Raw genomic sequence first — 27,885 nt, 5'->3', positions numbered from 1 at the left:
TCTTTGCCCGGGACCCACCCAAAATGCATTCCCCCAAGACCCAGAGTCTCTTCTTTCCAGGATTCCAATGCCTTCCTTCTCTCCAACCCCTGCGGCTACCCCACTCATCCAGATTTATGAAACATGATTTATTCCTTTGGGAGACGGGACAGGGGAGACATTGATAGACCAGTAAATATTGCACAGGCCACTGGTGGAGGCAAGATCCAGGCTGAGGTAGTTTCTGTAGAAAGGGTGAGGGATCTGGGCAGGGAAGGCGCCTGAGTTTCGTTGTTGGGGCCTGAGTGGACGTGAGCCTTGGGGTGAGGATGGTTTCTGGTTCCTCCTGGCCCAGCTTTCTGCCTGGCACAAAGCTCCCAACCCCTTCCGCCTGGACAAGCTGATCGACACTTGACGAAATGGCCTGCCTTATAAGAAGCTGCAATTGATAGAAAGATCGGGTCTCCTCTAAACATTCTGATTGGTTGCTTCCACGCAGGGACAACTGGCTGCCCTAGGTTGGTTGCGCCCAACAGCTGTCATTGGCGGTTTGCCAGAGAACCGGGCTAAAAGGTTCTCATTGGACTTGGGCTGGAGCTCCGCCTCGGTGAACACGATGGGCAGTTTGCCCGGTACAGGCTGAAAAGACAGTGATATATAGCCTCGGGAGAGCACAGTTGAACAACTGTGCCTGGTGGTTTGTAGCGTTGCACAGCTCTGATTGGCTGGCACCAAGTTTAAATGTTTGCGGGCGGGGGGGGGGGGGGCGGGGAACCAAGATGGAACAGAAGCAGAGCCAAAAAGCCTTGATTGGCTGTTCATCCGAAGAGGGGGCCTAGCAACAGCAGGCTGCCTTGATGGGCGACTTTAAGAAAACAGAGTAAGTAGTAATGAGTAACTGGAGGTTGTGGAGTGGTGAAGCGTCGTAGCCATGATTGACGGCTTGTCGGGGAGGAGGCGGAGCTTAGTTCCCAACCAGCTGGCTGGGCGGGGCCGGGCTGAGAGGTTTCGATGAGGGCTCGTCAGTGCTGGGTGCTGCGGCCTTGGGGGAAGTGACAGTAGCCAGCGGGCCTAGTTTGGGGAAACCCGGGGGCGGGTACATCCCGATGCTGGGGGTCAGGGCTTGCAGGTGGGCCAGGGCCCGAGTTCCGTTGAAGGCCACGTCACAGCCTGACTGGGCTAGAAGCCAGTTCTCCACCTCCGACTGGAGCCACTGGGAGGTCTCTGCAGAGGGAGAGGCAGGTGTTGTGAGGAGGTCAGACAGACCTGGAAGGACTGAGAGCGGGCAGCAGGGAGGGCGCAGCACAACGAATAAGAGGGGTCTGGGTTTGGGAGAAGCCTAGGGGCGTGGGACAAAGCCTAGGAGGCCCAGCTTTGTGGCTCTCATCTGGGGACAAGCCAGGGACTCTTGCTCAGGGAGCTTACACAGGTAACGGATACGGGTGTCTTGTAGGAAGTGTTTGGGTTCACCTATAGGACGTAGCGGGCGGGGAGTGGGGAGAATGCCACAACAGGAGCCTGATCCAAGACTCCTATCGGGGTTGAGGTTAGGAGGGGGAGGTCACCCCAGGGAAGAGCAGAAGCTGGGTCAGGGGTCCCGACTGCTGAATCGGGTTCACCAGCTCGAGCCGGGACTGGGAGGTGGGCATCGTGGGGATGGTGTCTCACTGGGGCAGGGCCACTTGGGACTAACGGTAGTCTCAACCCGGTAGGGGCAGGGTGGAGTTTGTTCCAGGTGGGGCCACGTCTGAGCCAGGCAGCGTTGGGATGGGGCGGGGCCTCGCGGGGCGGGGCTCAAAAGGGGCGGGGCAGTGTGGGGCCACCTGGCACTCGCAGTCCTACCTTCCGGCTGGCCCCGCGCTCCCCGGGGCCGCCGGGCCAGGAAGCTGTGCGCCAGCAGCACCTCCTTGGTGTGCTCGTCCTGCGCGCGCAGGGCCAGGGCGCTGAGCAGCTCCGAGTTGTTGGACGTGCTGCGGTAGTAGAGCATGTGCGCCAGCTCCAGCGCCTGCACGCTGCGCCGTTGTCCGAACATCTGCAGGCCAGACGAGATCCGGGAGGGTCAGGGCCGTGCTGGGGCTCCACACCCCCATCCAAACACCACCCCCCCACCCACCCAGCACGCACCCTCACCCATATACACACCCCTGGGTCACTTACGCTGGTACAGCCCTTCCCGAGGGCTCCAGAGACCTCCCCAGACGTCTTAGGTTCAGGTCCCCAGGACTGGGGCCTGGGTATTTGTATGTTTAACCCACACGCTCTCGCCCCTGGTTTGCTCATCTGAGCCACGTATTAATGGATGTGTTCGAGGATTTCCGGACCATAGGAGTTTTAGTCTGGGCACTTTTTGTTACAATGATTTTTTTTTTTTAATCCATCATCTGAAGTGTTCCCAGATGATGCGTGTAGGATCTGCTTCAAAATAATCCAGTGGTCGGGGAGGCGGTCTTTAGGTGAAACCTGATTGACTGTTGCTAACTGTTGACGCTGGTGCTGGCTACAAGGGAGCTTATTATACTATTCTATTTCTGCATCTGTTTGAACTTTTCCATAATTAAAAAAAAGGTTTTAAATGTTAAATTGTCAAAGAGAAGTGTTAACGGACAACAAATACTTGATGAGCTGTTTTCAGAGAAGGGAGGGAGGGAGGACCACGTCTGAGGCCCAGCTGTCTATTGGCTGCCCCCCTTCCCCACCTTTGGCCCCGCCTCACCTGGACCCCTTTCCCCATCCTTGTTGGCCCTAAGGAGGGAAATGAGAGCCCACCAGTGCCCTCTGGGGCTCACACTCAGAACCTCCACCCAGATTTCTCTTCTCATCCACCAAATGAGTTCAAGGCTGCTGGGTCCTGCAACCCACAGGCCTGGATGCCAGTCCCATCTCTGCCCCCCTCCAGCCGTGAGGCTGTGGCTAAGACCTAAGTCCTCGGGTAGCGCTGTCTGTGAACCAAGGCAGATGACAGGAAGTGCTCCGTAAGTTAATAAAACACTTGGCACAGAGGCTGGCCAGTCACAAGCATTTAAACATTAGCTACACATCTTCGTCCACACCCCTTGCTGGATGCTGGTCCTTGAAACACAAGTATCTTCTGCCCATAGAGTGTTGCCCACCTTACCCGGAGACCTGAGGTGAAATGCCTCTGAAATGAACACAGCCCTGGAAGATCGCTGAAATGGCCAGCACAGTTGGTTTACGTCCCCGCATTGGACCAAATCTCCATTTCTTTGGTTGGAGGCAAGATGCAGGAATTGCGTGCGTTCGGGACTGTCTGGTATGAAAAACACGTTGGGTTGTGTGCCTGTTTCTGCCAAGCTTATGGAGTAGAATTCTCGCAGGTTAAGTGAGCAGGTTGTGCCACTCCGCGGCACGCAGGTGAGGCCAGACCTCTCCCTGGAGAGGGCTCACCGCTGGCCACCTGGATGTTCCCTTCACCGCGGCCCACGCTGAGTGTGGTGTCTCCTCTCACCCAGCTCCTCGCGCAGCTTCTTCCTCCCCTGGGGTCCCTATCTGGGGTGACCCCACCATCTACCCCATCTCAGGCCAGACCTCTGGCACCAGCCTCGCCTCCTCCTCGCCAGCCTGTCAGGATCTGGCTCCATCCTCCTGCCTGGACTCTCTCTGCTGGGTCCCCTCCCCTCCAGCCCACTTAATGCACAGCCCCGGCCTCCTCCCTGGCCTCAGTCTTCCTCACTCCAGCCTGTCTCCGCACAGCCCCAGAACTGACCCTGCTCCTCCCCTGCTCACAGCCCTCCCATGGCTCCCTCGTGCCCTCAGAGAGTCCAAACTCCATGGCCTGGCCCCTGAGGCTTTCTCCCACTCACCTCCTGCTTCTCCCCTCTGAACGCAGCCCACATTGAATTAGTCAATTTACCCCGAGCATTGCCCTGAGCACACCCTGCTCTCTCAGGCTTCTGGGCCTCGGAACAGGCCAAGCCAGCTCTAGCTGTTCTTGGGAAACACTCACTGCCTCATTGTCAAGGTTCAGGATGGTCATCGCTTCCCACAGATGAGCAGATACATCCTTGGGTTCCTGCAGGGCCCGCTGCGACCTCCGTCAGGCAAGTGGCTGTCTGTCCGTGTGCCCCGCACCTCTCCCTCCAGGGCAGGCCCGGCCCTGAGGCATCTCTGGGATGCCAGCTCAATAACCCTTCTCAGGCTGCCTCACGGGCCTCCCCTGTGCTGGGCTGAGGGGGCCCCCAGTGAACCAGAGTACAGCAGGAGCCTTCTCAGCCCAGGAAGTCTGGGAGGGCTTTCTGGAGCCTCTGAGCTGAGGGTAAGGGCTGAGGCAGGGTTGGTCAGCCCAATAACAGGGATAGGACATTTCAGAAGGAGGAACAGCATATGCAAAGGGAGAGAAGACAAGAGAAGCAGGGGGAGGAGCTACAATTATATTTTGGTAGAGCTGAAGCTTAGAATTGTGTCAGATGAGGCTGGGGAAGCAAGGTCTCCGATGCCAAGTTGTGAGCAAGGGAGAAGCAGGGCCAGCCCCGGGGCCAATGGGGATGGGCTGGAGGGGACCAACAGGGGGGCTAGGAAGAGGGTCTGAGCTGGAGCCAGGATAGAGGAGAGGAGATGGGCACAGAGACTTGGAGTGGGGGGGCAGGAAGGACGGGCTGAGGACTGCCGGGTTGGGGGGCAGGGCCAGGGCGACTTCCAGGGGTCTAGCCAGTGACTGGGGGACAACGGGGTCAACCACAGATGGAGAACCAGGAGGAAGAGCAGGTGTGGGAGAGATGCTGCCCTCCGCCTGGCCAACGTGGCTGCTTCAGGCTGAGCACAGAGCACCCCGATCTAGGAGATGCTGGGGAGCTGCTTGTGGGAACCACGGAAGTGGACGAGGTCTTTTGTGGGGGGGGGGGGGCGGTGGAAGGAGAAAGAGGGATGTGTATCCTGCAGCAAAATCAGCCTCCCGGGTGTTTGATCTGAGCATCTGTCCCAAGACGGGTAACTCGGGAGGACAAGGGGGTTTAGGGGAAGATGGATGCTGTGCGGGCAGCTGGACAGAGGCCAGGGAGGCCCACGTGTAAGGCATGGAGGGAGTTCCCTGGTGGTCTAGTGGCTGGGATTCGGTGCTTTCGGTGCCATGGCCCAGGCTGAATCCCTGGTTGAGGAACTGAGATCCCACAAGCCAAATTTAAAAATAAATAAATAAATAAATGATAAAGTTAAGGCATGGGGGCTCAGCCTGGGGCATGGGAAATGTCTAAGGGATGCAGTAAATTAACTAGTGCACTGGGCTTTAAACTGGGTGCTTCAGAGCCCAAGAGGCTCAGGACCCTCCCTCCCCACGGGCCACTGAGAGGTAGCATGGATGGTCCTCCCTGGGCTAGAACTGTGTATGTCCTGTCCTCCCCAGAGCAGCTCGGCACCCTCCCCACTGTTGTCCGTGGTTGCCACACGCCCTCTATGCTTACAGCCCTTCCATAGCCCCCTGCCCTGAGGATGAAGTCCAGGGCCCCTGCCTTGGCATTCAAGGCCTTCACCACTCCCTCTGGGGCCTCGCTTCACCATGCTGCACCCCAGACTCCATCACTGTGAGATCCCCCCAAGCTGTGCTCACCCAGCCCCCTGAAAGGCTCAATCCCCGCCTTTCAGAGCTTCCCTCCAATCCCACCTGACCCTTGGTTCTAGGTAGGAAGTGCTCCCCCCTACCCCTGCAACCCTCTCAGCCAGCGCAGGCTGCTGATTATCTGTGGGATTTATTAACCAGGCTTCCTACCAGCCCACTGGGATGGTTGAAAACGGCTTGAAAACCAATGAACCAGCAAGTGAATGATCGGGTACAACAGACACTTCATGCCAGTCCACATTCCTGGGGCCAGTGCCAACCCTGGGGAGAATCAGTAAAAGGTAGCCCCTTGAGGCCACCTCAGCCTCGAGACAGAGCTCGCGGCTCAGCAAGCAAAGCACAAGTTGGATTCCAACCCCCAACCATCCCTTCGGCCACGCATCCTTGGATGGTGAACAACCTGCACAACTGGATGAGGCGGCCCTGCGCTCACATGTAGCGGAATCAGGAAGGGAGCTTGTTAATAATACAGGCCCTGTTCCCAGAGTTTCCAATTCAGTCCATATGGGCTAGAACACAGGAGGCTGCATTTATAAAATAGCTCCCCTGCTGATAGTGACACCTGGCCAGGATGGGGAAGCCCAGACTCAGGAGACAAGAGCCCAGTCAGTAATAATTACAGTAATAATGGTAATGGCGAACTCTCATATAATACCTTCTGTACTATGTGCCAGGCTGTTTTCCGCACTGTATGCGTATTAATTCATTTACTCCTCACAACAACCCCCACTGTCATCTCCACTTTAAAGAGGCACAGAGAGGTTAAGCAGCTTGTTCAAGGTCACACAGCTAGAGACTTCCCTGGAGGTTCAGTGGTTAGGACTCCACGCTTCCACTACAGAGGAATGGGTTCGATCTCTGGTCGGGGAACTAAGATCCCACATGCCATGCGGTGTGGTCACCAAAAAAAAAGCTAAAAATAAAAGGTCACACAGCTAGAACACGGTAGAACTAGATTCAAACCCAGGCAGTCTGGTTCTAAAACACACACCCTTCCCACGTCACTAAGTGTGCAGTGAGTGGCTGTGAACACTTGTGTCCCACTAGCCACATGCCAGCCCTGTATCCAGTGTTCCTCACAGATTCACTCATTTCCTCCTCACAACAGCCTTACCAGGCGGGTCTTCCTATTACACCCATTTTCCAGATGAGGAAATCGAGGCACAGAGAGATCAAGAAACCTGCCCAAGGTTGGATTGAGTAAATAAGGAAAGGAAAGGAAGCACAGCATGAGGCAGGAATAATCCACAAAAAGAGAAACAAAATGATAGGGTGGCCTGACCTGGCTGAACACCAAGGAGCAGGCTTGGCGGCGTGGGCCGCTTACCTTGGAGGCCCGCAGGCCCATGAAGGCAGCGAAGAGCAGCAGCAGCAGGGAGGTGGCCATCTTGAGGTCGGAGAGCACCACCATGCCCACATTGACGAAGAACACCACACCCGAGACGACCAACGTGAAATTGAGCAGGGCCCGCTGTAGGGTGGGCGTGCGCACCTTCAGCTCGGGCAGCAGCTGCTCCAGGCCCTCCAACGGCATGTCCTTGAAGCTCTTCAGCACCAAGTGCCCCCGCTTCGTTCTGGCTGCTAGCACCACCCGTTTAAAGTATCTCCTGATGGGCAGAGATGAAGGGGCAAGGATGGTCAGGACCACCCCAGGGAGCCCCACTCCAACCCTAGGACACTCTCTCTGGCTCTGTAGTCACATCATCATTTTAAAAGCTAATTAACAATGGTGGGAGGAAAGTCAGACATAAGCGTCCAACAATAAGGGATCAGTGACATGATACAATCCCTTATTATTGGACACATAGGTTGCTTCTGATTTTAAGAACTTGATAAAGGAGAGCTAAGATTCTTTAGTTAATTATCTTTTTTATTATTTGTTAATTGAAGTATAGTTGATTTACAATATTGTGTTAGTTTCCTGTGTACAGCGAAGTGATTTAGTTACACAGGTATATATGCATGTACCTCTATTCTTTTTTTTTTTCCATTATAGTTTATTACTTTAGTTAATTTTCAAATTCAAATGCTATATATATTTCAGAGTATCTGCTAGGTGCCGGGGAGTGCTATTTAGCTCTGGAGAGACAACGCTGAATTTGTGGAGCTGCCTTTGTGGAGCTTATAGTCCAGCATGAGAGACAGATAATTAAACACAGAGTCTGCACGTATAAGTATGTCCTCGGAATAGATTCCTGGAAGTGGAATTACTGGTTTAAGGGATATAAGAGACGTTTTGTCTTTGGTTTCTGTTGTGTTTTGTTTTTGGATTCGTAGCCGTATTTGATACACTGATTTCCAGAAGGACTGGGTGACTGACAGGTCCACTGGCCGACTGTGACTCCTGTGATTCCACTGGCTCTCCTGACCCTACTCTGTATTTGAATATCTGTTAAAAACATAATATTCATCAGAATCCTGGCGGTACCACTTTTTCAGAATGTGGTCTTCCCTCTCTGAGCCTCAGTTTTCCTCATTTGGAAAATGGAGAAAAATGTCCTTACCCTTTCTCCTCCCCTGGGAATTGTAGTTCTTACTTCTCCTTGGAAAGAAAAGGCAGTATTTGATTCACCTCTCCCCCTTTCTTGACTTCCCACCCGGGTCCCAGACACCCAAATCCAGACACTGACCTGTCAGTCCCCTCTCGACTCTAACCTTGCTCCCTCTCGCTGCAGCTGGGAAACCAAGGGCCGCCTCACCTCTCTGCAGGCGACGACTTGAAGAAGCCATGCTTGAAGCCCACGCTGGACTTACGGGGCATCTGCCCGACTCGCTGGCCCAGGACCCAGAAATGCATGTAGATATACTGGTCCAAATTTATCGTCACCTGCCAAGGGGGAAGAAGGAAACAGGGGCAGCTGAGCATAAGCTGGGCTGTGAGTGCGGGATACTCGAACTAGATGCCCCTGCCCTCGATGATCCCCTGCCCCCCACTTCCCAGGCTTATCATCACCCAGTGTGTAGGCAGAACAGTCATGTATGGTTGTTCATGTTGTATACTGCACAAGGGCACACCACCCAAGATGGTGCCATTCACATCACAGTCATCTTTATTACTGTATTTCCTAGAATCTAAGATGCCACTGATTTTAAGATACTCTATAATTTATTATTTTATGAAGCAACTAAAAGGGAAAATATATTGCCAATTAAACTATTTCACACTACCCCTTGTAAGTCACATCCCAATTTCAGAGACAGTAAAGTATGACTTCAGAAAAAAAGCACATCTTAAAAATCACTGAAATGTGGAAATCTGGAAGATTTTAGTATTGTTATTATAATTTTGTTGACTTTTTTTTTTCTTTTGGCCACACCACATGGCTTATGGGATCTTCTTAGTTTCCTGACCAGGGGTGGAACTTCCAGAACGTTCCAGAAAGCAAAACTGGAATTTTCTGTGTACCACCAACTACTTTACATAGCATTTACATTGTATTAGGTATTATAAGTAATCAGAGATGACAAAGTATGCAGGAGAATGTGCATATATATATGCAAACACTATGCCATTTTACATAAGGGACTTGAGCATCCGGGGATTTTTATATCCACAGGGGTCCTGGAACCAATCTCCCCCATACCAAAGGACAGCTGTATTGGTTTTCTCACAGATGGTGATAAAGTCTCTAGTCCTAAGAAGACCTGTATCTTATGATACTTTTCCAACAGATGGCAGTGAAGTGACCTGAGAAACAGGAGCCTTTTTCTAATTCACCAAAGGTGCCACAAGGGCTGGTGCCCTGTGTTCAGGACTACAACTCCCAGCAGCCTCTGCTTCCCGAAGGCTTCACCCCTACCCCAAGGCGTCCTGGGAGTTTTGGTTCTCCTCTGGAAGACAAGCACCTGGACCTCATCCTGAGGGTGATGGACCACCAGAGCATAGGCCAGGGTGTCCTCTGAGAGCGGGGAGAAGTTGGCCTGGGCCAGCAGGGGCTCCAGAGCCCGAAGCACCTCCTGTTCATTGGACAGACGCTGGGGGTCTGTAAGTGAAGGCTGGTCAAGGGTGTCCCTGTCAGGGTTGATGGGGTCATACAAGGCCTGAGGAGAGAGTCAGAGAGAAGAAAAATGAGCTAGGTCACTGCGTGAGGGATTGTGGGTACACATAAGGATGTTCCTGGCCCCATCCTTTAAATGATGGGGTACCCCACGGCTTGATTCTAGGCCCTCTTCCCTTCTCTTCCCTCAAGCTCGCTCTAAGTCGCCTTGCCATCCCCTTGCCCTTAAACAGCACCTCTGCGCAGATAACTACCTAACCCACATCTCCATTTCGGACCTCTCCTCCAAGTTCCAGACCTAATACCCATTTCCAGTGCATGAGCTCTGTCCTCCCCTTCTGCCACAGTAATAGAGGTGAAGGCGGCCATGGGGCTGCCCAGATAGACTACATTTCCCATCTTCCTCTGAGAGGCTAGGTGTGGCTAGGAGAATTCATCAATAGAACGTGAGCAGAAGTGACAGGTACACCTTCTCCCTCACTTCTTGCCCCCCCTGCACTTTACACTCTTGCCTTGTTCTACCAGTTTAGAATGCTCTTCTGCCTACAACCCAGTTCTGAGCCCACAGAGATGAAGACAGTGCCCTAAGGGGATGACAGAACAACAAGATGGAAGGAACTTGGATCCCGGCATCATCTCACGTGGAACAGAGCTGCCTATCCACCCTGGCCCACTTACCACAAGGCTGTTAAGTGGGAGAGAAAGAATCCTTCACTTCCTTTAAACTATTGCCTTATGGGGTCTGCTTGTTACAGCAGCTAAGGCTTGATAGGAACTAATACAAACTCTCCACTTGACACTTCTTTAGGGACGTCAGTCACAGTTGCCTCAAATCCAACAACAAGCCCACAAAATAACATCCTCTAATCCCTATCTTCCAACACAATAACCATTCTAGATGTCCCCTCCCAAAGGTACCAGACCTAAATTGTACCATTGTAGATGCTGCAGACCTAGACATTTATCATCTTTTCATAAGGAAATAAAGGGTCTAGAACAGCACCACCCAATAGAACTTCCTGCAATGATGGAAACATCTCCATGTGCACCATCCAATAGGTTGAAGCTGGCCACATATGGCCACTGGGCACTTGAAATGTGGTGGATGTAATTGAGGAATGGGATTTTAAATTGTTATTTAATTTCAATTATTTCAAATTTACACAGCCACGTGTACATAGTGACTAGCATATTAGACAGCCCCAGGCTAGGGTAAGGGGTGCTTTCTTCTAATTTGCACACAGACCCTGGTACAGACATCAAGGTCAGTGTGGACATCCACTCACACAGATCCTCGCCTTCATAGTCTGAATTCATCTCTGCACAGGGCGGGAGAGTGTCTGACTCACGACCGTCCCCACCACCCCCCTCTCAGGCCCTCTATGTCCCACACTGGGGTCCTGAAACTCCTCCCCAAACCTGCTCCCTCCCCAATTCCCCCCCAACTCTACCCCACGGTGCCCCCCATCTTCTCCACCTCAGTAGAGGCCAAGCCCATCCTTCCAGGTGCTCAGGCCCAAAGCCTTGGGTCATCCTGGACTCCTCTCTTTCTCCAGCCCATAAGTAAATCCTGATGGCAACACATTCAGAATATTGATAGATCCAGAATCTGACCACTTCTCACCCCCTGGACTCCCAGCTCCCAGCTCCCATCTCCCATCCTCACCCCCAGTCTGTTCCCGGTACGGCCACCAGACGGCGCCTGTTGTCATCTAAATCTGCTCACGCCTAGTCTCTGCACAGAACCCTCCCCTGGCTTCCACCTCACCTAGAGTCAAAGCAAAGTCCTCACTGTGTCCCACAAGGCCCTGCAGGATCTGGCCCCGGGTCCCCTCTTTGACTTCATCTTCAGCCCTGTCCCCCTTGGGCACTCAGCTCTAGCCCCACCAGCCACCTTGCTGTTCCTCCTTACACGCCATGCACACCCCTGCCACAGGGCCTTTGCACTTACCATTCCCACAGATCTCCATATGGCTCACTCTGGCCTCCTTCAGGTCGCTGCTCAAATGTCACCCCCTCACTGAGGCCTTCCCTGACTACCCTACATAAATTGCAAAAATACCTCTGATTTCTTTTTTTTTTTTTTTTTCTTTTTGCGGTATGCGGGCCTCTCACTGTTGTGGCCTCTCCCGTTGCGGAGCACAGCCTCCGGATGCGCAGGCCCAGCGGCCATGGCTCACGGGCCCAGCCGCTCCGCGGCATATGGGATCCTCCCAGACCGGGGCACGAACCCGTATCCCCTGCATCGGCAGGCGAACTCTCAAACCACTGCGCCACCAGGGAGGCCCTGATTTCTTTTTCTTCTTAATTAGGGTTACCAGATTTAGCCAAAAAGAAATAAAATGCAGGACATCAAGTTAAATTGGATTTTCAGATCAACAACAAATAATTTTTTAGTTTAAGTATGTCCTATGCAATATATAAGGATTATATTACATGGACATAATTATACTTAAAAAAAAACTATTCATATCTTATCTGAAATTCAAATTTAACTGGGTATAGAAGGTTGAATAGCGTCCCCTAAATATTCATGTCCCCTTGGAACCTCAGAATATGACCTCGAGCTTCCCTGGTGGTGCAGTGGTTGAGAATCCACCTGCCAGTGCAGGGGACACGGGTTTGAGCCCTGGTCTGGGAAGATCCCACATGCCGCAGAGCAACTAATCCCGTGTGTCACAACTACTGAGCCTGTGCTCCAGAGCCCACGAGCCACAATAACTGAGCCCGCATGCCACAACTACTGAAGCCCGCATGCCTAGAGCCCATGCTCTGTAACAAGAGAAGCCACAGCAATGAGAAGCCCATGTACCGCAATGAAGAGTAGCCCCCGCTCGCCACAGCTAGAGATAGCCCGCGTGCGGCAACAAAGACCAAATGCAGCCAAAAATTAAAAAATAAAATAAAATAAATTAAAAAAAAAAGAATACGACCTCATTTGGAAATAGGGTCTTTGCAGGTATAATTAAGGTAAGGATCAAAGTGAGATCATACTGGATCAGGGTGGGCCCTAAATCCAATGAGAGTGTCCTTATAAGAGACAGAAAAGGACACACAGAGAAGAAGGCAATGTGAAGATGGAGACAGAGATTGGAGTGATGTGTCCACAAGCCAAGGACTGCCGGCACCCACCAGAAGCTGGGAGAGAAGCATAAGATGGTTCCCTTCCTCCGAGCCTCCAGAAGAAACCAACCCTGCCAACAACGTGATTTTGGACTTCCAGCCTCCTGAGCTCTGAGAGAATAAACCTCTTGTTTTACTCCACCCAGTTGATGGTAATTTGCTATGCCAGCAGTAGGAAATGAGTAAACTGGGTGTTCTGTACTTTATCTGGCACCCCTATCCATGGTACTTAGCACCTCTTAACATATTTTACTTCTTTACCTTGTCAAGGGTCTGTCTCCCTCACTAGAACATGATGCCATGAGGCAGATACACACATCTCAGGCTCACCGCTGTGTCCTGGGGGCTGGAACCATTCGGGGGACACAGTAGGTGCTCAGTAAATATCTAGTGAGTGAATTCAATGAATAAATGCGTAGGAGAAAGGAGGAGCAGAGAGAGGTCACCTACCAAGGTCACCCGCACGCCTAGTGAACGACAAAGCTGGCGCCTGAACTGGGCTCTTCTTGTTCTTTGCCTGGTTCCTCAACGGACTGAGGTCACCAGCAAATGGTCACCCAGTGTGTCTCACTCACCTTTGGTGCTTCTACCCAACCCTCTCAGCGTCTCCGTTTAAAATCTGCTGCGTCAGTGAGAATGTCTGTCTGCACTGTATATTCTTTCTGCTTCAATATATTTAAATGTTTATATAATAATATATTTTTAAATAACTTTTTAAAAAAGTGCCCCAAAGAAGAGCTTGGAGGCCAGGAGACAGGGGTGCAAATCCTAGCTCTGCCACTTGGGACCTGTATGATCTTGGGCACATCTGGGCCCTCTTGGAGCTTCAGTTTCTGCTTCTGCAAATGGGGCTGATGGCAGCTGCTCCTCGGTTCTGCAGAAGGAGTTGATGAGCCTGACACAGAGGGGCCTATGTTGCCCCTCATCAAAGCAAAGAGGAGAGCTATAGGGGGGCAGGAGCGGTAAAGGGTTAACTCGGCAGGACTGCGTCGTCCAAACCCTGCACATTCCAAAGAACTGGTGGGCTCCTGGGAGGGAACCTGTAAGCCCTTGGACTATCCTGCCTGATGGGAGTATCTTGGTTTACCAGGGGCTTGGGCCACACCCGATAGTCTATGCTAACAATGTGATTCATGGTGGGGCCATGAAGTAGCCGTGTGACCTCTGGAGGGGCTGGAGACTAAGTAACTAAGATCAGCCACGTAGATGGTCAACCATGCCTGCCTGACCAACCACCATTAAAAACCCTGGACACCAAGGCTCAGGTGAGCTTCCCTGGTGGGTGATACCCTGTGTGTTGTCATGCATCACTGATGAGAGAATTAAGCACTGTTCCGGTGACTCTGCTGGGAGAGGACAACCGGAAGCTCTCGCCTGGTCTCTCCTGGACCCCTTCCCCTTGCCTTTTTCCTTTGTGATTTTGTCTGTTCTCCTTTTGCTGTAATAAACTAGTACTGGGAGCATAACAGCTTTTCTGAGCTCTGTGAGCCCCTTGTGAAAATCAGTGAATCTGAGGGTGGTCTTGGAGATGCCCAACACAAGACCCTAGAGAAGGAGGAGGAGGATGCTGAGAATTTGGCCTCCACCGTTTCCTGGAGTTCTACTTCTCTCTGACGGCTCCTTGTCCAGCCCCCTCACTGCTTCCAGTTCCCCTTCCCGACCTCAGGACTGGCACTCACTCCTCAGGACTAATCCCCCTGGTGGTTGCATGTAGTACCATCTAGATACTTCCAGGGTGATTTCTTAGCCCAGCCCCTTCCCTTGACCTCCAGCCTGTGCGCACTCAAGTCCCTCTCTCTACCGAGCTGTCCAATAGGCAGCTCAAATTTCTGAGTCCAAAACTGAGCTCTCAATTTTCCCCACAGACCCATCTCCTGCCCCCGACACTGTCTCGCACGTCGCAGTAAGTGGCAGCTGCATCCTTCGGGAGGAGCAGGCCTGAACCCCTGGAGGCCCCCTTGACTCCTCTCTCTTTCAAGGCCCCGCCCACACAGCCAAATGCTGATGCCTTCGGACCATTAGCAGCGTCTGACCACTTTTCACCACTTCCACTGCTATTACCCTTGTGGGAGCTGCCATTATCCCTCACTTGGACAAACATAATAGACTCTTTAATAGATCTCCCTGCCTCTGACCATCTGTTCCCTACATGGCAGCCAGAAGGATCCTATTGACACCTGAATCAGCTCATGACCCTCCTCTGCTCAGAGCCCACCTGCGGCGGCTCCCAGCTCACTTAGCATAAAAGCCAAGTCCTCTGCATGGCCCACAAGGCCAGGCACAATTTTCCCCCACTCCCTCTCTGCTCTCACCTCCTGCCCTCTCTCCCTCCAGCCAGTGGTCCCATTGCCATTCCCCCAACACTCCAGGCCCTCTCTCACCTCAGGGCCTTTGCACTTGCTTTGCGCTCTGCCTGGAATGTCCTTCCCCAGGCACCCATCGGGCTCGCTGCATCGGTTCACTCAGGTCTTAGCTCACCTGTCACCTCCTCAGAGAAGGCTTCCTTGACCACCCTGTCTAAAACAGGTGCCCTCCTCGTCCCTCTCTATTCCACCTTCAATAGCACTTACAACTCCTGGGTATCATATTTTACAATTATTGATTTATCATCTCCCCAGTTGGAATGTCACCTCCACAAGGGCACGGCTTCATCTCTTCTGCTTACTGCTGCATTGCCGGTGCTTAGAACAGGGCCAGGCTCCAAGTAAGTGCTCAGAGAATTTTTGCTTAATGAATGGATAAGCAAACAAGGATGACAGGGCCAGAGGGGCCCTGTCCTCACCTGCAGCTGGTCCAGGATGTGATTGTAGTGGAACAAGGTGCAAAAGTTCACGTGGGTCACGAACTCCTCCAAAGCCGCCTTCTCCGCAGGACTGGAATGGAACTCCTGTTACCTCGGGAAGCAGAACTTCTCTTTAGGCCTCTCCCTACTTCCTCATGGGGAGGAATTCTTTCCTGGGCAACCCAGAAAGACAATCAGAGCTCTGGCTCTTTAAAATTTGGGCGTTTTTTAGAAGGGACAAGGGTTGATCAATTTCACTGGCCAAGAAACTGAGGTAGCTCCAGAGAGTGAAAAACAGATGACTTGAAGAGCTAGATGTTCAGGTTCCTGCTTTGACACTTACTGGCCAGGAGTCACTCCTTATTTGTGTGCCAGGCACTGTTTGCTGGCATGATATAATCCTCTAGAGGATGCAAGGAGGTTGATGGAATTATAACACTCATTATTCAGAGGGGACCCTTAGATTCAGAGAAGTCACTTGCTGAGGGCTACGCTGTCTGTATAAAGAAAAGCTGAGACTACAATCCAGGCCTATCTGACTCCAGAGCACACATATTTAACCACTTTTTTATGCTTCCTATCTCGGTGCCCAGGGTGAATGTCATCACTTCTCTGAGCCTGTTTCCTTATCAGCAACAGAGGATCATACCCTTTTTCTCAAAAAAGCAATGGTGAGAATGTGATGTGATTATGTGTGTCCGTATATATACACATGTGTTTATGTGTGTGTATATATACTTTTGTGTATGGATAAAGCCCAGCACAGGACTTAGTTCACATAGGTGTTTAATCAATAATTATTAAATGAATGAATGATAATACAGAATAATCACAAGTATGATGGCAATAGTGGGGTAAGCTGTTAGGGTCAAGCAAGTGCCTACTTGCCTCACCCTTGTCCCCGCCCTGCTGTGGAGTCAGACCACTTTGGTTCAAATCTGGGCCACTAGTCATGACCTTGGGTGAGTCACTGCCCTTTTCCTGATTCAGTTACCTCATTTGTAAAGTGGGAATGATGGTGGTACTTCTCTTATTGGGTTGTCCAATAATTGAATAATATGTGGGAAATGTTTAGCACAGTGCCATATAATAAGAGCTCTGTGTGATACCATTATAATTATAGCTTCGTGGGTATAATAATTATTATTAGGCAGTAGTAATAGTAATGATGAGGATGATTATTATCCCATTTTGTAGAGGGAAAAACCATGCCCCAGTGAGTGCTTGTTCCAGCCCCCAGAACAAGCTAAAGTCTGGAACTGCTGCTGCATCTATCTGCATCTCAAAGGTCAGTCCCCTGCATTCCAACTCACTCCACGCCCACCTGGGCCTATAAAGGGAACAGGAACTACAACTCCCAGGGGGCACCAAGGCAGCCCTCTATAGCATGAAGGGCTGTACCGCCGCGAGGCCTGCCGGGATTCGTAGTTCCCAGGCTCTCGGACCCGGGACGGGCGGTACCTTTATCAGGAGGCGGAGCAGCTGCTCTTTGGAGAACGGGATGAACCGCTCGCGGTACTGCTGGGCCCAGTCTCGGGGCTCCGTGGGGTTCCACATCTTGCGGTACTCCCCCATCTTGGCCGCCAGCGATGACAGGGCCCGGGGGTGGCCAAGGAGCGAGGGCAACAGGGGCCATACTCGGACCCTGGATCCCCAGACCCTTCGGGTCACATGCAGCATGGCCAGACCCTTTCCCCGCAGCCTAAACGAGGGAAATGGGCATAAGTCAAAGGTCATCTGGGGGTAAAGGCGCCCTCTCCACCTCCGTGTCCCAACTTCCAGGGTCCGTTTCTACCCCAGGAAGGGCGCAGAGCCCATCCGCCCGCCTCGTAGGCCCTGCTGTCCGTCCCCTCCCACAGTGCTCAGTTGGCCTGAGTCCTAGGCAGGGGTCAGAGGTCTTCAAGTCCTGGAGCGTATTGCGGGCCCAGAAGCCCTGTGGTGGCATAACTAGTCTCTGCGGGGTCTAGGCGGCAGGTGGATCTTAAGCGCATAGGATATGCTCGGAAGGCTACATAGGGGTGCAGGGCCGCCCACCCCCGGCCAGGCAATCCTTCACCCTTTCCCTCACCTTAGCCAATGTTCGACTGTCCTTGAGCCTCCTGCGCATGTGCAGAAAAGCGTCCTGGTCCTACGAGGTTCGGCTTCAGTCCGCAGTAAGACGCATGCGCAATGCCTAGGTCATTGAGCGGGGTCCATTTCCTTCTTCTAACGCCCTGTGTCGACTGCGCACGCGCAATCTGCCTGCCTTGCTCCACAACTCTTTCCTTGGACTCGGCGCATGCGCCGCAGAAGTAGCTCCTTGTCCAAGAGCTTCAAAGGGAAAGGGGCGGGGCGGGCGCCAGACTCCCGGGATTTCCGGGACAGTGCAGGGCTTCCGCGCGCAGCCTGCCAACGGCGGGCGGCACAACGTCCGCTGAGGCCGCGCCCCTGCTCCTGTCAGCTCCAGAGTAGGCGGGGAAAGAGAGGGGCGGGGCTTTGGCGCAGCCAATCAGCTCCAGCAGCGGAGGAGCGAAAAGGCGGGAAAAAGAGGAACCAAAGGACGGTTGAGGTGGTGCTAGGACCAGGAGGGGAAGGTGGGCGGAAGGAAGAGCGGGCCTCCAGGTGACGTTGACCCGGCCTCCAGAGTAGGGGTGACCCTTTGTCAGTCAGCCTCACCCCCAAGTGTCACCACCCCCATTCCACGTCCTTAGAGGGAAGACCCCGATTCTCTGAAGGTAGCTTACTGCCGGGGGGCATGGCCTCCTCATTCTGAGGGGACAGCTGAGTTCCGAGCCCATGTTCCCTACACATCTGAGGTCCAGACCCCCGACTTGAGGAAATGCACTTTTATGAAGATGGACCTGAACTCTAAGGGGAGGCCCTGATTCTAAGGCAGTCACCCGCAATCAGGAGCACAGCTTAAAATCTACCCTGAGCTGCTTGGGGTCTCCACTACGGGTGCGGTCACCCCAAAGCCTGAAAGGGATCCCCCTGTTTCAGACCTCCCCGGGGTTCTGATCGCCATTCCAGCACCCGTAGTCCCTCGAAAATCCCGTTAACACAGTCCTTAAAATGGGCCCTCTGGCTCCTGTGTCAGGGCATCACCCCAGTATCCTGCCTTCTCCCCGCTTATTCTGCCTGGCCTGGCATCTCCCCACACTGCAACTCCACCTCTGGGGCCCTCCTCAGCCTGCATTCCTGACTTCTGGGACCCCAGCAGCTCCCTCACCCTGTGCCCCTACCTCTGGAATTCTCAGAAGCCCCCTCTCCCCACACCCTAATTCATGGGACCATCAGCCACCCTCTCACCCTGCACCCCCATCTCTAGGACCCCTACCCCAGCATCTCCTTCACCCAGGCACCGACTCCTAAGAACCCTCACCCTATATAACCCCATCCTGGGACTACAAGGACCCTCCCATCCCCTGCCCCCTACTCCTGGAACCCCTGGCAGCCCCTTTACCCCGCACCTTGGACTCTAACCATCCCCACACCATCCCTCTTGTCTTGTATCAGCTGAGCCCCCGAGGTGGGCCTGGAGCTTCCGGACGGCAGTGTCCAGCAGGCAGCGCCCAGCATCCCTGCTCCGGCCTCCCAGGGCCTGGGCAGCAGAACAGCAGGCATGCACATCCCAGAAAGCCTCCAGGACCTGGCCGACAGTGAAGCCGTGCAGTTTCTCAAGAGGCCAAAGACGATCGCGCGGATCTTTGCAGGGGTGAGGCCCTCCTGTGGCCCGGCTGCCCCGTGGGTGACAGGAAGCAGGTGTCTCACCTCCCAGACCCAGTGCAGAGAGAGTGGAGGGGGGAAGAAGGCGTCAGATGGGGAAAATGAAGCCAAAGGGAGCTCATAACGGAAGTCACCCTTTACTGAGCATCTAACTATAGGCCCTGCGCTATTCTGAGCACTTATTAACTCTCCTGGGGAGAAACAACCCTGCAAAGTGGGTGCTATGGAGCCCCATTTTTGAGAGAAGAAAACTGAGGATCAGAGAAAGTTAAATAATTTTTTTAAGGTTGTGCTGTCCAATTTGGTAACCACAAGCCACATGTGGCTATTCTAATCTAAACTAAATAAAATAAAATATTCAGGGAATTCCCTGGCAGTCCAGTGGTTAGGACTCCACACTTCCACTGCAGGCAGCCTGGGTTCGATCCCTGGTGGAGAAACTAAGATCCCATAAGCTGCATAGTACGGCCAAAAAAAAAAAAAAAATAGAATTCAGTCACAGTGGCCACATTTCAGCCTGGCGGCTCTCATATTGGACAGTAAGGATCTAGAACATTTCCATCATGGTGGAAGGTTCCATTGGACAGCGTTGGCTAAGGTCACACAGTAAGAGGCAGGGAATCAGACTGGGGTCTGTGAGATGCCAGAGCCCATTCATTTCCACCTCTCAGACAAGGGACCAGGAGAGGAGCAGGGGCTGGGGCCTCTGTGGGGAAAGATGCACAGAGGTAGGAAGAGAATAAGAATATGTAATGTAGACCTAGGATGCCAGAGGGTAGGCGGTCACTATGTGCCAGGCACAGTGCCAAGCAAGGGATTTACCTGCATTCGTTTCATCATTACCGCATTCGCTAAGAGTCAAGACACCTGGGGTCAGATCCTCATTCAGCCCCTGACTTTGCTGTGTGACCTTGAGCCGATCACTGCTCCTCTCTGGACCTCAGTGCCTGAGGAGTTAAAGCTGTGACTGTGGGCTTTACGCTGTGTAGCCTCCACGGCACTCCTCTGACAGAGTTGGGAACCGAGGCCCAGGGAGATGATGAGATTTGATCAGGGTCAGGAGAGTAGGTGGGATGCCTGGGATTGAATGCAGGGTCCTATTCCAGAAGGATCGATCCAGCCTGACTGAGAATCCTGGTTCGGCCACATGATCTCCATGTAGAGTGACATCCTCCCCTGCTTGCCTGGGTTGGTCCTGGCGTAATTATCAGCAGCACCTCCTTTGATTCTCAAAAGTGCCCCATTTCATTTGATAACTTCCCTGGTCACCCCAGGTCTGTGTGACCTTGAGCAAGTGACTTGATTTGTCTGAACCTCCACACCCTCCTACATATAGTCCTTCCCGCTCACCAGGAAAGACTGTGTGAAAATGAAATCAAGGCCCCTAAACTGATCAGCGTGCGCCTGGCAAGTAGCCATCCTTCCTTCGATAGTGATTATTATTGGGACCAACTTGTGATCGGGGAGAGAGGGATGGGTTTGGGGGCCGTAGGGTGGTGGGGACTCGTGTCCATCGTCGTTCTCACCCAAAGGAAGGGGTGAAAAACGCACTCCGCATCCCAGTTCCAAGTCCCTCGCTGGCCTTCGCTCTTTCGCCCCTCACCACGACCCTATGTCGTGAGCGTCATTACACCTGTTGGACCCAAGGGGAAACTGAGGCTCACAGAGGTTGAGCGACTTGCCCAAGGACGTCACCCAGCTGGAGAGCGAGTCAGAAGGATGCACGGGCTTGGGCTTGGCTCTGATGCTTCAGAAGAAAGGGCGGGTGGCGAGGGAGAAGGAGGTGGGGAAGGGCTGGGGGGAAGGGCCTCCGACTGTGCCAGACGTTTCAGTCACAGACTTTGCCTGCCACCTCCCTCCTCCCTCCTGCCCGCCCTCTCCTCCTTCCCCCCTGGCCCAGCTCCTCGGCAGGGAGTCTCCGGGCAGCTGGTCCTCCCGTCCTTCGTCCTTCTCACGGCTGCCTGCCAGCTGGTGCCATAACTAATGAATCTTTGCTCCCTCCCTGGGGACAGGCCAGGAGGGGTGTGGAAGGAGGTCTGCCTCGGGCTTCAGAGGCTTAGGGTCCCTCCGGCCCAGCCAAGCCCCCTTCTTGCGTGTCCAAGGTTTTTGAGGTCAGTGGACAGACAGACCGCAGGCCTGGAAGTCAGCGGGGCTGGATTCCAACCCCCTCCCCCCATGACTAACCTTGAGAGGATGCTTCCCCTCTCTGGCCAGTCATGAGAATTACCATCAGGGCCGGGTGTCCACGTCTTTGCAGCACAGAGACAGACTGGGAAACTGAGGCTCCAAGAGGTGAGCAATTTGCCCAAGGCCAGCCACCCAGCTGTCGGAGTCAGACGCGGCTGGCTCTTTCCACTGCACAGTCACGGCTTTCGATTTATCACCTGTGAAAGGGCAATGGATTAGTAACCGCGACCACGCGGGGCCCCCGAGGCTGTGTGTGTGTTGGGGGGGGCGCAGGTAAAATGAATCCGGGCTCAAAAATGATCAATGGGCCTTCCCGTCCTTGACCTGGTTCTGCCTCGGCCCAGCAGGGCAAGACGCTCCCCTTCTGTGGACTCAGTGCGGCAGCCCTGAAACAGGACGGATGTGAATACCCTCCCTTAATGCTAAAGTGCTGGACAGAAAGAGGGACTAGTCATTATTATTATTATCTGTTCTTTTTATTCAGAGAAGGCAATTAAGGCAAAGGGGAGAGGAGGATGGACAGAGGCTGAAGGGTTTAGGGGGTCCCTCCTCTGCCTCTCCCGTCCCCACTCTGAAGGGCAGGGCAGGAGCAAAAAAGAAAGGCCAAAGTCATTCACTCAACACATTTGCAGAGGTCCAGTCTGATGCTGGGTGCTGGGTGTAGAGAGAAGGGGCCCACGTGCACCCTGTCCAGGAGGAGTTCCAACTCTAATGAATTACCTTCCCCTTGTCTCCTCCCTCCCTCCTGCCCCCAACACTACCACATCCAATCAATCACCAAGTCCAGTGTTGCGTCCTAAATATCACTGGCTTCCCCAGAGCCCTGGCCTCAGCCTTTCTTCCTGGGCCTTCCCATCCATCATGACCAGGGAGATTTTCTCTAACTCCCTGTCTGACGCTGGCCATCCTCTGCTCAGAACCCTTCCATGCATAAAATTAAGTCCAAGCTAGAAAATTAATTTTTGCCAGGGCTCCCAAGTCCAGGCCCCTCGGTGTGGTGCTCAAGGCCTCAGGGGGTCTGGTCCCTGCCTGTGTTTCCAGCCTCACCTCACACCACATCCTTCAGGTGAGATTTGTCTCCAACCCCTGCAGGAACTTCGCTCTGCAGCATCTGGCTTTTGCACACATGGTTTGGCCTGCCTGGAATGCCCTTCCTCCTGTCTGCCTGCAAAACTCCTCATTCTTTTTTTTTTTTTTTTAAGTTTTATTGGAGTATAGTTGATTATAGTTGATGTTGTGTTAGTTTCAGGTGTACAGCAAAATGAATCAGTTATACCTATACATATATCCACTCTTTTTTAGATTCTTTTCCCATATAGGCCATTACAGCCTATTGAGTAGAGTTCCCTGTGCTATACAATAGGTCCTTATTATCTCTTTTATATATAGTAGTGTGTATATGCCAATCCCAAACTCCCAATTTATCACTCCCCAAAACTCCCCATTCTTTAAGGTGCAGTTCAGGTCTCACCTTACTTCTTCCTAAATCCGGCCCCCTGACTTCAGTTCCTGCTCAAACCTTGACTCTCTCCCTGAGCGTAGACCCCAGCCTCCTCCCCAGACTCCCAGCCTCCAGTCTCACTCACCCCAGTCCACCTCTGCGTGGCCCCACAGGGCTCTTCATATACCCGGAGCTGACCCTGCCTCTCCCCTACTCTCAGCCATTTCATGGCTCCCTACTGACCCCCAGACAAGATCCCACTCCGTAGCCTTTCTCACCCTGCAGCATTCCTTACAGGCCTCACCGCATCCAGAAAGCCCTCCTGGACCAGCTCCCACCCCCATCACATACACACACTGGTTCCTTCCATATCTGGTGTGGCCCCTGCCACGCTGCATTGTGACCATCTGGGACAAATCACTGGGGCTTCAGATCGTCACTGAATCTCATTGATGGGAACCCCTGCCCTCGGGGCTTCTGGTCCAGCCGGTGGCAGCATATACAGCAGGGGCTAAAGCAGATTCAGGGGCCAGACAACTTGGGTTCAAATCCAGGCACTGCCTCTCATAGCTGACTGACTTTGGGCCACTCTTCACCCTTTCTGTGCCTCAGCTCCATTATCTAAAAAAACGAGGGTGTTAATAGTGCCCACATCCTAGGGTGGTTGTAAGGATGACACAGGCTAGTGCTTGTGGAGTACATCGGTGGTTTCATAAATGAACAGGGTTAGGTGGACAGTGGTACCCCAGTGTGCTATGTGCAGTGTGTGCACAGACAAAGGTGACAGGGCTAGCGTATCGGTGAGGCTGCATTTGCTTTTTTTTTTTTAAATTAATTAATTTATTTATTTTTGGCTGTGTTGGCTCTTCGTTGCTGCGTGCAAAGACCTAGTTTCTCTAGTTGTGGAGAGCAGGGGCTACTCTTTGTTGCGGTCCCAGGCTTCTCATTGCGGCATCTTCTCTTGTTGTGGAGCCCAGGATCTAGGCGCACAGCCTTCAGTAGTTGTGGCACACGGGCTCAGTAGTTGTGGCGCACAGGCTTAGTTGCTCCACGGCATGTGGGATCTTCCCGGACCAGGGCTCGAGCCCGTGTCCCCTGCATTGGCAGGCGGATTCTTAACCACTGTGCCACCAGGGAAGCCCTGCATTTGTTTTTTTTTGGCTGCGCCATGTGGCATGTGGGATCCTAGTTCCCCAACCTGGGATCGAACCCGTGCCCCCTGCAATGGAAGTGCGGAGTCACCACAGGACTGCCAGGGAAGTCCCAGGCTGTATTTGCTTTTAAAAAAAAAAAAAGCCTTGGGAGTTCCCTGTTGGCCTAGTGGTTAGAATTCAGCTCTTTCACTGACGTGGCCCAGGTTTGATCCCTGGTCGGGGAACTGAGATCCCACAAGCTGTGTGGTGTGGCCAAAATGTATTAAAAAAAAAAAAAGCCTTGAAGCAAAAGGTGAATGTTTATTAGGTACTGAGTGTTTATTACACTTCTCTCTGTACGTTTCTGTGTCTTTGGAATATTTCACAAATTCCTTTTTTAAAATGGAGAGGAATTAGTGGAGCCGGGAGAGAGGAGGAAGAAGTGGCGGCCAGCGGGAAAGACTTGAAGGCAGAGAGAATCAACAGGATAGCAGATACTTATTGCCCTCTCTTCCCGAATCCCGGGCACGGTGCATTTCATATTGGTACTTGGGTTTGGGGGCAGAAGGCGAGCATGAGCGAGGCAGGGGTGAGTCGGGGGAGATGAGGGGCTGGGACTCTGTCCTGGGGGTGCTAGGGAGCCATGGGGGTGCGGGGCTGGGAGCTGGGAGGGGCAGGGTGTGGAAAGAGCCCCTGAGGGGCCGTGTGGGGAGACTTGGAGGCAGGGAGGCCGGGGAAGAGGCTGGGGCAAGGGCCCAGCGGAGAGGACGAGGCCTGAGCTGGGATGGAGGAGAGGGGCCGAGGGGCAGCGGGAGGATGGCTCTGGGAAGCTCTGAGGATGTGACCGGGAGGGAGGGGTCAGAACCACCGGGAGGGTGTACGGCGGGGGCCCCCACGCCCGGTGATGGGGACCCGCCCGGGAGGATGAGCCGGCCTGGGGAGACGCTGAGCCCTGCTCCGGCCCCTGGGACCCCGCGTCCCGCACCCACAGGTCCTCTCCCTCATCGTCTTCTCCTGCCTGCTGACTGACGGCTACCAGAACAAGACCAACTCTTCGCAGCTCCACTGCGTCCTCAACAGCAACAACGCGGCCTGCAGCTTTGCTGTGGGAGCCGGCCTCCTGGCCTTCCTCAGCTGCCTGGCCTTCCTCGCCCTGGACGCCCATGAGGGCCGCATCGCCAGCAGCCGCTTCAACACGGCCTTCCAGCTCCTGGACTTCTTCCTGGCCGGTGAGCCCCCCGGGCACTGCCCTTGACCACCCAGCCGGCTCTGACCGTCCTCCACACGTGACCCAAAGCTTTGTCCCTCACTTTTCAAAGCTCTTCTGCGCCTGCTGTCTCCTCCCGGGGAATCATTGCCCATCCCTCAGACTCAGGATAAGGGTCATCTCTTCTGACCCTCAGACTAATTCTAGAAGCCTCTCTCCTGCCCAGCTTTTTCCTCGCATTCACCTCCCTTCTTCACAACCTTTCTTGAAAAGCCACCGGTGGCAGTGGCCAGAGGTAGGGTGCAGAGCGCAGAGTCAGACAGACCCAGGTTTGAAATCTCACCTCGGGCGCCTCCTCAGTGTGTGGGTTTTCTCCCCTCTCTGAGCTTCTGTGGAAGCTGGGATGAAAACTCCCACGTTCAGGGTTTTTCTGAGGATGAAATTCGAGAAAGGACTCCTGCGGTGATGTTGATATTTATCGGGCACATCCCCTGTGTCAGGCACCGCTTCAGGAGCTCCCCATGCCTGCCTCATTTCTTCCTCAGAACCACCCAAGGAGGGAAGTCCTGTTCAGATTCCTATTTCACAGAGGAGGAAACTGAGGCTTGAGGAGGTTGTGTAATGGCTGCCGAGTGGCAGATCCAGGCTTCCAAGCCAGGCCTGGCCTCCTAACCAATGCCGAGCACCCTAGATGGAGCCCGGCACACAGTAAGCGCCAAATAAATGCTCGTTCCTTTTCCTCAGGCCCCAGGCTCCTTCCTCTCCTTTTCTGCACCTGCCCAGTTCCAGCCACTTAGGGCTGGGAGGGCCCCTGAAGGTCACCGAGTCCAGCGCTGTCCAAGAGAAGTTTCTGTGAGGAGGGGAATGTTCTGTGCCTGGACTCCCCAGCACGGGAGCCACGGGCCACGTGTGGCCGCCGAGCACTTGGAGTGTGGCCAGTGTCACCAAGGGGTGGAATGTTTTTTACTTCTATTTTAATCGATTGGAATTTTTGATTGAGTGAAACATAAAAAGCCACAAGTGGCTGGCGAGCCCCGTAGTGGACGGCACACCCCACTCCAGGAGGTGTTTTGCGGCCGGCTGGGAGGGAGAGGCCGTAGCAAGACCCGAGGCCCCAGCCCCAGCCACCCTTCCTGAGCCCTCTCTCCCCAACTCACGCCCCACCCCGCCCCTCTTCTCTCCCTCGACCCCCCAGTCCTCTGGGCAGTCATTTGGTTCGTGGGATTCTGCTTCCTGGCCAACCAGTGGCAGCGTTCGCCGCCCAGACAGTTTCTCCTGGGGAGCAGCAGCGTCAAGGCCGCCATCTCCTTCGCTTTCTTCTCCATCCTCATCTGGGTGAGGAGGCTCCTCCCTGCAGGGTGGGGTGGTGTGAGTTAAGAGGGCTAGAACCTACCACCCAGCTCCCCAGGACCTCCGCAAGCCCCTTTTGTGACTTTGGGCAAAGCGGGAAGAAGGCGCCCCTTCCTCCCAGCAGACGCAGCCCAGTGTAGGCATCATCCAGTGAGCTGTGGCACAGCTCCCGCCTGGGCCAACCTCACCCAAGCCAGCCTCCAGCTCGCCCTCCTCTGCCTGCAGATACTCCAGGCCTACTTGGCCCTCCAGGACCTCCGAAATGATGCTCCAGTCCCCTACAAGCGCTCCCTGGACGACGGCGGCGTGGTGCTGACCTCTCTCTCCCCGCTGTCCGCCGCCAGCCCTGTCAACACGCGCATCACCCGTCTCCACAGCCTGAGCTACACCAGCTCCACCCTGTCCCTCCATCTGCCCACTCCGAAGGCCCCCCGCCTCACTACGATGCCCGACACCTAGACAGCCTCATCCACACCAGTAAAGAGAGACTCCTCCCTCCAGAAGGGTTTCTGAAAACTGCCCTCTGTCCTTCTCATATCTGTTTCTCTCCGGTCCCTCGAGTGGCCAGGGGAGGGGGGAAATCCTATGGGGTCTCCTCAGGGGTCTCTGTAGCAGGTCCCACTTCCAGCCCCCCTCCTGGACTCTCCCTCTGGGCGCCACCTTGATAGCTAGGGGCAGCGACGGGAGGGAAACCCTTTTCTCAGGCCTGTGACACAGCGAGCCCTTTACTCCTTGCACTGGCCACGGGAGGGAGGCACGAGGTGCCCCACTGTACAGCTGAGGAGCTCAAGTTCAGAGACAAGATGCTTCCGCCCGTGGAAAGGGCTCTAAGGAGAACCAGGGCCAACACTGGGACCGGCCTTGTCTCCAGGGCCCACATCCTTTAACTCACCCCAGATGACAAGGGACCCACTCAAACCCATGCCATGGGAGGAGTGGTTAAGGGAACAGGGGATGGCAAGTCCATGACTGGGGTCAGGGGAGATCCTTGTCTTCAAATATTTGAAAGCTTGTCTTAGGGAGCCCCAAAACTAATCGGGGACTCAGGCTTGGGCAACAAAACGCTCCTGCCTGCAGGGACCCAGCAGGTAACTCCAGTGGGTGAAGTACCCATGAATCAAGTGGTGGGGCAGGGGCCGAGTCTGGGGAGGGGCAGCCTTCACTCAGCACCCAGCGTTCAGTACCACAGCCCGGGGGTGTCCAGAGCAGCGCTGTCCAGGACTTTCCTAGTGGTCTGGCGGTTAGGACTCCACGCTTCCACTGCAGGGGCACAGTTTCGATCCCTGGCTGCAGAACTAAGATCCCACATGCCACGATGCAGCCAAAAAAAAAAAAAAAAAAAAATTATAGAGCAGCGCTGTCCAATGGAAACAAAGTGTGAGCCATGGGGGATAGCATTTAAACTTGTCAG

The 27,885-nt window shown here is 53.8% G+C and overlaps 2 protein-coding genes across 2 annotated transcripts; one reads left to right on the top strand and one right to left on the bottom strand.

Annotated features, from left to right (window-relative positions):
• Nucleotides 1-139: 139 nt before the first annotated feature.
• On the bottom strand, nt 140-17,647 carry TMEM143 (transmembrane protein 143). Its single transcript, XM_060085156.1, is given in 8 exon segments — nt 140-1,203; nt 1,822-2,011; nt 6,876-7,155; nt 8,248-8,375; nt 9,395-9,589; nt 15,452-15,556; nt 16,913-17,153; nt 17,520-17,647. Coding segments are annotated over 8 exon segments (1,527 nt in total). The 3' UTR covers nt 140-943.
• Nucleotides 17,648-19,052: 1,405 nt separating this feature from the next.
• On the top strand, nt 19,053-26,933 carry SYNGR4 (synaptogyrin 4). Its single transcript, XM_060085161.1, has 4 exons — nt 19,053-19,145; nt 24,909-25,146; nt 26,320-26,459; nt 26,700-26,933. The coding sequence occupies exons 1-4, from the start codon at nt 19,053-19,055 to the stop codon at nt 26,931-26,933; spliced, it is 705 nt and encodes a 234-aa protein (XP_059941144.1).
• Nucleotides 26,934-27,885: the final 952 nt, after the last annotated feature.

This window comes from Mesoplodon densirostris, chromosome 19 (genome assembly GCF_025265405.1).
Source record: "Mesoplodon densirostris isolate mMesDen1 chromosome 19, mMesDen1 primary haplotype, whole genome shotgun sequence".
Taxonomy (NCBI): Eukaryota; Metazoa; Chordata; class Mammalia; order Artiodactyla; family Ziphiidae; genus Mesoplodon; species Mesoplodon densirostris.
Note: the sequence above shows the minus strand (reverse complement) of the source record. Positions and strands in the feature narration are given on the sequence as shown.

What these genes read in the sequence shown, in the direction of transcription:
- SYNGR4 (XM_060085161.1), top strand. Translation starts at nt 19,053, where the DNA reads ATGCACATCCCAGAAAGCCTCCAGGACCTGGCCGACAGTGAAGCCGTG. An exon ending in TCGCGCGGATCTTTGCAGGG is followed by an intron (nt 19,146 to 24,908) that starts GTGAGGCCCTCC and finishes CCGCACCCACAG; the next exon opens with GTCCTCTCCCTCATCGTCTT. An exon ending in CCTGGACTTCTTCCTGGCCG is followed by an intron (nt 25,147 to 26,319) that starts GTGAGCCCCCCG and finishes TCGACCCCCCAG; the next exon opens with TCCTCTGGGCAGTCATTTGG.